Source organism: Rutidosis leptorrhynchoides, chromosome 2 (genome assembly GCF_046630445.1).
Source record: "Rutidosis leptorrhynchoides isolate AG116_Rl617_1_P2 chromosome 2, CSIRO_AGI_Rlap_v1, whole genome shotgun sequence".
Lineage (NCBI taxonomy): Eukaryota > Viridiplantae > Streptophyta > Magnoliopsida > Asterales > Asteraceae > Rutidosis > Rutidosis leptorrhynchoides.
Genome location: NC_092334.1, coordinates 612,451,636 through 612,461,184, shown reverse-complemented (window position 1 = coordinate 612,461,184; position 9,549 = coordinate 612,451,636). Strand labels below are relative to the sequence as shown.

At 32.9% G+C, this 9,549-nt stretch overlaps 1 protein-coding gene across 1 annotated transcript; it reads left to right on the top strand.

The window, feature by feature from the left end:
- Positions 1-2,522: 2,522 nt before the first annotated feature.
- LOC139893493 (N-(5'-phosphoribosyl)anthranilate isomerase 1, chloroplastic-like) lies at positions 2,523-5,925 on the top strand. The gene is made up of 5 exons (XM_071876652.1): positions 2,523-2,870; positions 3,031-3,093; positions 3,194-3,555; positions 4,079-4,242; positions 5,605-5,925. Exons 1-5 carry the CDS (start codon positions 2,861-2,863, stop codon positions 5,828-5,830), a joined length of 825 nt encoding a protein of 274 aa, XP_071732753.1. The 5' UTR covers positions 2,523-2,860; the 3' UTR covers positions 5,831-5,925.
- The last annotated feature ends 3,624 nt before the right edge of the window (positions 5,926-9,549 follow it).

Genomic DNA, 9,549 nt, shown 5'->3' with positions numbered 1-9,549 from the left:
ACATAACACATGTGGGAACCATCATTTGGCAACTAGCATGAAATATCTCATAAAATTACAAAAATATTAGTAATCATTCATGACTTATTTACATGAAAACAAAATTACATATCCTTTATATCTAATCCATATACCAACGACCAAAAACACCTACAAACACTTTCATTCTTCAATTTTCTTCATCTAATTGATCTCTCTCAAGTTCCATCTTCAAGTTCTAAGTGTTCTTCATAAATTTCATAAGTATAGTTTCATAAAAATCAAGAATACTTCCAAGTTTGCAAGTCTACTTCCAAGCTTTCTAATCCATTCTAAGTAATCATCTAAGATCAAGGAACCTTTGTTATTTACAGTAGGTTATCTTTCTAATTCAAGGTAATATTCATATTCAAACTTTGATTCAATTTCTACAACTATAACAATCTTATTTCGAGTGAAAATCTTACTTGAACTGTTTTCGTGTCATGATTCTGCTTCAAGAACTTTCAAGCCATCCAAGGATCCTTTGAATCTAGATCCATTTTTCTCATTTCCAGTAGTTTTATCCATAAAACTTGAGGTAGTAATGATGTTCATAACATCATTCGATTCATACATATAAAGCTATCTTATTCGAAGGTTTAAACTTGTAATCACTAGAACATAGTTTAGTTAATTCTAAACTTGTTGGCAAACAAAAGTTAATCCTTCTAACTTGACTTTTAAAATCAACTAAACGCATGTTCTATATCTATATGATATGCTAACTTAATGATTTAAAACCTGGAAACACGATGAACACCATAAAATCGGATATACGCCGTCGTAGTGAAACCGGGAGCTGTTTTGGTTTGGATAATTAAAAACTATGATAAACTTTGATTTAAAAGTTGTTCTTCTGGGAAAATAATTTTTCATATGAACAAGAAACTATATCCAAAAATCTTGGTTAAACTCAAAGTGAAAGTATGTTTTTCAAAATGGTCATCAAGATGTCGTTCTTTCGACGGAAATGACTACCTCTTTAGTAATTGACATGTAACTTAAATTTCCAACTATAAACCTATACTTTTTCTGTTTGGATTCTTAAATTAGAGTTCAATATAAAACCATAGCAATTTGATTCACTCAAAACGGATTTAAAATGAAGAAGTTATGGGTAAAACATGATTATATATTTTTGATCTTTTTAGCTACGGGAAATGTTTAACAAATCTATACAAATCATATCCTAGCTAACTTATATTGTATTATACATGTATTCTAATATATTATGTAATTTTGGGATACCATAGACACGTATGCAAATGTTTTGACATATCATATCGACCCATGTATATATATATTATTTGGAACAATCATAGACACTTTATATGCAGTAATGTTGGAGTTAGCTATACAGGGTTGAGGTTGATTCCAAAAATATATATACTTTGAGTTATGATCTAGCCTGAGACGTGTATACACTGGATCGTGGATTGATTCAAGATAATATATATCGATTTATTTCTGTACATCTAACTGTGGACAACTAGTTGTAGGTTACTAACGAGGACAGCTGACTTAATACACTCAAATCTTTAAAACATAATAAAAATGGTTGTAATTATATTTTGATCATACTTTGATATATATGTACATATTTGTATAGGTTCGTGAATCGATCCGTGGCCAAGTCTTATTTCCGAGGAAGGAAATATCCGTGAAAGTGAGTTATAGTCCCACTTTTAAAATCTAATATTTTTGGGATGAGAATACATGCAGGTTTTATAAATGATTTACAAAATAGACACAAGTACGTGAAACTACATTCTATGGTTGAATTATCGAAATCGAATATGCCCCTTTTATAAAGTCTGGTAATCTAAGAATTTGGGAACATACACCCTAATTGACGCGAATCCTAAAGATAGATCTATTGGGCCTAACAAACCTCATCCAAAGTACCGGATGCTTTAGTACTTCGAAATTTATATCATATCCGAAGGGTGTCCCGGAATGATGGGGATATTCTTATATATGCATTTTGTTAATGTCGGTTACTAGGTGTTCACCATATGAATGATTTTTATCTCTATGTATGGGATGTGTATTGAAATATGAAATCTCGTGGTCTATTGTTACGATTTGATATATATAGGTTAAACCTATAACTCACCAACATTTTTGTTGACGTTTAAAGCATGTTTATTCTCCGGTGAATACTAAGAGCTTCCGCTGTTGCATACTAAAATAAGGACAAGATTTGGAGTCCATGTTTATATGATATTGTGTAAAAACTGCATTCAAGAAACATATGTCGATGTAATATATTTCTATTGTAAACCATTATGTAATGGTCGTGTGTAAACAGTATATTTTAGATTATCATTATTTGATAATCTACGTAATGTTTTTAAAACCTTTATTGATAAAATAAAGGTTATGGTTGTTTTAAAAATGAATGCAGTCTTTGAAAAACGTCTCATATAGAGGTCAAAAACTCGCAACGAAATCAATTAATATGGAACGTTTATAATTAATATGAACGGAACATTTCAGAAAAAGACAAACAACATCACCAACCACCACCACCCATTCTCAAACCGAAAATTCCCCAATTTGAGGTTAGGTGCAATTTAGGTCAGGATGATTTTTTGCTTGATCAAGCACATATCTAATTAGATTGGTGTAAAAACGTTACTTATTCCATACTGTAGGGGCCATTTTTGTGATTCATTACAAATGAATCTAGTTAAAAATTTAGGAGTTCGGACCAATTTGAACGAAACCAACGGCTGACTTATCCAATTTGTAGAGCATAAATTCTGCAATCAAGTTCTCATTGCAATTTGAGGTTTGTTCAGTTTCTTAATCGTCATCCGGGATTCAAACTAATAAGATGATTGCAGGTACGTTTATGTATCTAAAATCCTAAATAAGTGGTGTCGATATAATGCTGCACATCAACTGTTTGATGAAATGCGTAAAAGAACTTACATTAACATATACTGTATCGATTTAGGAATGTGTGTATTGTGATATCATATACATGCCCATTTCTGATTTCAGGGTCAAATGTGGGTTGCCAATACCCGACCAGGGGGCTTTTCATTCACAAAGTTCAATATCCGGGTACACTGGTGTAATGTGTCTTATAAGTGATATAAAGTCATTTATATATTACAATATGACTTTCATATATTTTGTTAATTTTATTTATTTATATTTATAGGTGCAAGGAAAATGACATTACATACATCACACGCACGGTTTGTGAAAATGAATTCAATTAATTGTACAATACAACGATCGACTGAAGTCTCTACATTTAATAAGGATGGTGACAGTAGACCTTTGGTAAAAATGTGTGGAGTTACATCAGCCAAAGATGCTGCTTTGGCAGCAGAAGCTGGTGCTGATTTAATTGGAATGATCATTTGGCCTAATTCTAAACGTTCAGTTTCGGTTTCAACTGCAAAAGAGATATCAAAAGTTGCACGTGAGTATGGTGCAAAGCCAGTTGGGGTGTTTGTTGATGATGATTCCAGCACAATTCTGAAGACTTCTGAGGATGCAGACCTTGAATTTGTGCAGGTAAATTTCTGATCTTGAATTTCAGTGCATTAAAATCTAGTAGTGGCAATATAGGCAGACTGGGTAACAAGTCGAAGTTGGCTATATCTTAATCTAAGTTCAAATGGGTCTACTCTGGTTGACCTTTAAACAAATTTTTTACCCATAGTATGATTAGTTTGAAATAAGTTATGTGCTGATTACAAAAACTCTATATACATACAATAACTTTTCAATGAAGTGGAACCTTTCTATTTAACGTGTTTGAGAATGAACGTACCCGGCCTATTCTATTAGAATGTAAATATGGTCCAGCCCGATTGTATGTATGGGCTTGGTCCATTAGGGTTTTTAGGTATTTGTAATGTATAAATACTGATCAATAATACGATACACCCTAATGGACCTAGCCCATATATACAATCGGGCTGGACCATATTTACATTCTAATATATTCAACATATTTTGTAAGCAAATGGGCCAATTGCAAACTCTATTTAGGATTTTTATTCAATTGATTGATGACAATCTGTAGTCCTAACAGCTTCATGGAGATGGATCACGGGCTGCATTTTCGAATTTATCTAGTGAGAGGCAAATTGTTTACGTTCTGCATGCAAATGAGGATGGTGAACTTCTGAACCGCATATCCGATGAAGATTGTTCTTTGGTTGATTGGATTCTGGTAGACAGTGCAAAAGGGGGCAGGTACTCTCACTTACTGGTTACTCACACACTGCTTAAGGCCAGGGCCCTCTTGTCAATTTTATGGGCCATGTTCAATGAGTAAAAAGTGGGCCTTTTGTATACTAAAATTTTGCATATATATAAAATAAGAATAAATTATACGTAGCAAGTTATACTCACAACTAAGTACGGTTGACACTATACTTGTTTTTTAATAGTTACAAGCACAACTAATAAATATCGATTTAAGTCCTTTCCGTAATTCCGTATTACTGTAACAAGTTTGTTTTTTGGGCCCATATATACAGGCCCGGCCCATAGGGGGAGCAAGCTGTTCACTTGCTCAGGGCCCAAAATCATTAGGGGCCCAAATTTTTTAAAAATAAGTCTGGTCCTTTTGAAGTAGTGGCAAGAGAAATCATGCACCAGGCCCAAGTTTATTTCATACACCGATGTGGGAGAAACTACTATCTTAGATTCCAACTAACAGATGTATTATATCAATATTTTTTTCTAACATTAATTCTACTATATTTATATATACAAGAAACTTAAATAATTAGTATTTGTCAATAATTTATGTTTAATTCAAAAATGTAAGTTTTGTATGCATTCAAAAAAGAATTTCACTTTTCTTTTGAGGCATGAAACGTAAACGTATAATATGCAATATAATATACTATGTTACTATTTGACAAATGAGGATGTTGATCGGAATAACAATTTTTTTTTAATTTCCATGTATGTTAAAGTATACTACTACTACTACTATTTAAGCAAATACTATTCATCAAACTACAGTATAAACTTTTGCAATGCACCTGCGTAACGAAGAAATTGACTAATGAAATTACAACTGATATGACGTTAATTATCGTTTTTTAATTAGCTTATACTAATTATTATTTTGGGTTTAGGGCCCATTTTTTAGTTTCGTTCAGGGCACTCAAATTCTCAGGACCGGCCCTGCATATATAAGTACAAGTACACTTGTTCAAATTTGATAAATATTGAATTAAGTCCATACCGAATTAAGAAGTTTGTATTTTGGGCCCCATAAATAATTGGGCCCTTTGCAGCACCTCAGATTGCACTCCCTTATAGCCGGGCCTGTTAAGGGTGGCAAAATCAGTGGGTCGGGGTAACGGGTCAAAAGTGGCAATCTTTTGTACTCGTTGAATGGGTTGTGTTGAGTTCACACGCGAGCACTTTCTTGGCTCGTTTGTCCAAAACACGATTACCATACTATTTTATTACATCAATAATCTTGCTGATTAAACAGTACCTTAGTTTTCACTTTTCTGCATTAAAAGTACATTTTAGGATGGATTTGACTTATTTCATTTTTAGCTTTTTTATACTTGAAGTTGGTTCAATTGTCAGTGGTAAAGGATTTAACTGGTCAAAGTTCAAACTACCACCAATCAAGAGCAAACATGGATGGCTCTTAGCTGGCGGGATGAAACCCGAAAACGTAACCGAAGCTATTTCGTTACTAAGACCCGATGGAGTTGATGTCAGCAGCGGAATTTGTGCGCCAGATGGCATTCAGAAAGATATATCACGTATATCTTCTTTCATTACTGCCGTAAATTCTGTTCGGTATTAATCATTATTCATCAACCAACTCATGCTTTAGTTAATACTGCTCAAGTACATGATGTCATAATCATTATTTTAATGTGTACTAAAATTTATTTGGACCATGTAGTCATGTACTAAGTTTGGTATTGGCCAACTGTGTGATAAAATTGTAAATGTTCAAGAATAGAATAGAAATCTACGCTTGAAAGATTAAAATAGCAAGACTTTGTTGCTAAAGATTAAAATAGCAAGACTTTGTTGCTAAGTAGATTAGAATAAATAATGGAAGTGTAGAATAGAAATAATTAGAAGATTGAGTGTATTATTTGAAGATTTGTTATCTTATACAACTGTTGATTACAACTCCTATTTATAGGCTACAAAAAACTAACTTTCTTAACCTCTAAGAAAACTTAATAGGTAAGTATCACGAATATCGATAATTACTTAACAACTAAGGATACTAAAATATCTATGTATCCTTAATGGATAATAATACTTAATAGCTAAGTATCCTTAATGGATAAGAATACTTAATAGCTAAGAATACTTAATAGTTAAGTTTTCTTAGTAATTAAGTTTTCTTAATAACTAAGTTTTCTTAATAACTAAGTTTTCTTAGTAACTAAGTTTACATAACATTAGATTAATGTCTAATAACAAGCTTAGATACGCTAACACTCCTCCTTAAGATTGTTGTTAGACATCATAAGCCGAATTTTCAATTAATCTAGCTTCATTTCCGTAAGAGACTTTGTAAGCATATCTGCCAATTGATCAGCAATATTTTAGCTAGACTTTTCCATTCTTCTCGGCTTCTCGAATAGCATGATATTTGATATTGATGTGTTTGTTCTTCTGTGTTGCACCAGATTCTCTGCTATAGCAATAGCAGACTTGTTATCACAATAGATTACTGTTGGACATTCTTGAGTTAGATCCAAGTCAGATAGCACATTTCTCATCCAAACAGCATGATTAAGAGCATATGCGATTGCTATATATTCTGCCTCTGCAGTAGATTGTGCGACAATTCTTTGCTTCTTTGAGTTCCAGCAAAATGCACTTGAACTCCTCCTAAAATTATGATTCATCAAATGAGCGTCGATCTCAGAATACCACGCCTTTGGTGCTTTCTTTAGACCATAAAGTGCCTTATATAGTATGTACACTTTTTCTTCTTGACTAACTACTTCAAAGCCTTGAGGTTGCTTTACATAAATCTCCTCCTCAAGTTCAGCATTCAAAAATGCAGATTTCACATCAAGATGATGAATTTTCAAATTGCGTTGAGCAGCTACAGCTAACAATAACTTGATCACGTCATGACGAGCAACTGGAGCGAAAGTCTCTCTAAAATCCACATCTGCAATTTGAGAATATCCTTTCACTACCAACCTTGCCTTGTGTTTATGAACTGAACCATCAGGTTGAAACTTAGTTCTAAACACCCATTTGACACCTACTGCATTCTTACCCTTTGGCAAATCAACAAGCTTCCATGTTTTATTTTTCTTAATAATTTTAAGTTCCGCTTTCATGGCTTCATTCCATTCATCATGTTTGGAAGCTTCAATATAGCTTTCGGGCTCTATAACAACGTGATTACAAGACTCGTAAACATCATCAATTTTTCTGGTTCTCAAAACTTCGGTATCAGTTGTGTCTTCGACATCAAATTCTGGATCATCAAAATGAGATTCTTTTTGGAGATTTGAAATAGAAGCTTCATGCCTTTTAACTTCTTTTATATTCCAATCACAATAGGCTCCTTTATCAACAGTCACATCTCTATTTTTGTAATCGACATGCGATGCCATGAACAAGTGTTCATTTGCTTCCTGATTGTCTTCAGAGATATTTTCCAACTGAAGTTCTTTTGTTTGGCCTTGATTTTTCTTTGTTCTACAATATTTCTCAATATGCCCAAACTTTTTGCAAAAATTGCACTTAAATTTTGGTTTATCTTTGAACCAACAATCAACTTCTTGATGATTTGTATTTCGACAAACTTTACATGGAGGAAAAGTACCTTTGTAATTTCCTTTCTTGTACGTGTTTTGTCTTAAATTCCCAGACTTGTTATTTTTGAAAGACGCTTGAAAAGCACCTTCAACATTTTCTTCAGATCTCATAGAGACCCTCTGTTCTTGTGCTTGAAGCTTACTGGTTAGTTCACAAACCGTAAGCATACTAACATCACAAGATTCTTCTATTGCAGAAATTTTAGCTTCAAACTTTTGAGGAACACTTATCATTATTTTCTCCACCACTTTCTGGTCTGAAATCTTATCACCATGAAGTCTAATTTGATTAACAACATCCATTATTCGCAATGAATAATCTTTCACGAGTTCATCATCGTTCATTTTCAACAATTCAAATTCTCGTCTGAGAGTCAATAATCTGACAGCTTTTACTCTATCAGAACCTTCATAGGTATCTTGAATTTTATCCCACACATCTTTTGGTGTGTCCAAGTCCATTATTGAGGTGAAAATTTGATCAGCAAGTCCTGAATGTAAACAGGTAAGTGCTTTATCTTTCTTCAGCAACTCGTCTTCATAATTTCTTAGTTGAGCAACAGTTGGGTTAGCTCTGAGTGCTGGAGGATCTTCATCAGTCTCTACAACCTTCCATAAACCTTGAGACTTCAAATATGTCTTCATCTTCACTGCCCAAATATGATAGTGCAATCCATTAAATAATGGAATTGCTGGAGCAGCTGAACTAGATGCCATGTCTAGTTTAAAATTTCTTTATCGTGAATAAAACAGTCCCTTAAGAAGAGAGCTCTGATACCACTGTAAATGTTCAAGAATAGAATAGAAATCTACGCTTGAAAGATTAAAATAGCAAGACTTTGTTGCTAAAGATTAAAATAGCAAGACTTTGTTGCTAAGTAGATTAGAATAAATAATGGAAGTGTAGAATAGAAATAGTTAGAAGATTGAGTGTATTATTTGAAGATTTGTTATCTTATACAACTCTTGATTACAACTCCTATTTATAGGCTACAAAAAGCTAACTTTCTTAACCTCTAAGAAAACTTAATAGGTAAGTATCACGAATATCGATAATTACTTAACAACTAAGGATACTAAAATATCTATGTATCCTTAATGGATAAGAATACTTAATACAGTAGCTAAGTATCCTTAATAGATAAGAATACTTAATAGTTAAGTTTTCTTAGTAACTAAGTTTTCTTAATAACTAAGTTTTCTTAGTAACTAAGTTTATACTAACATAAGATTAATGTCTAATAACAAACTTAGATACGCTAACAAAAATTACATTGTAGCTTTTATCATCTGTCCCTTTACTCAAGATAGTACGAAAACATTTTTCACATTGTTGTTTGGTTGTAACAATCTAATGGACCCCATGACATGTTGTACATGCATTTTTTTTTGTGGAAGCCAATTCTTAATGGTCCTCTTAAGTCTTTATGATAGAGATATATGTGGGTTTCGATTAAGTAAGCTGGATGGTTTAGTTTTTGTTTTGTTTCGGCCTTTGCTCATGTTTCCCTCGTATTAGTAGTCGTAGGTTTGGTTTTATTTGTTGGGTTCTTCATTTTAGTTTAGGTTCGTTATGTTGTTTGTTGCTGCTGTCAGTTGTGCTTTTCCGTTGTTTCTGTTTGGTTTCTTTCATCTATTGATGAAAGATTCCCGTATTTTTATATTTCTTTGTTTTTCGCTATAGAAAAAGAGATATACGTGGGCAACAATTATTGTACTT

Bases quoted from the DNA above. Each gene is read 5' to 3' on its own strand.
- LOC139893493 (XM_071876652.1), top strand. The intron at 3,556-4,078 runs GTAAATTTCTGA...TAGTCCTAACAG, and splicing joins CAGACCTTGAATTTGTGCAG to CTTCATGGAGATGGATCACG. The intron at 4,243-5,604 runs GTACTCTCACTT...TTCAATTGTCAG, and splicing joins GACAGTGCAAAAGGGGGCAG to TGGTAAAGGATTTAACTGGT.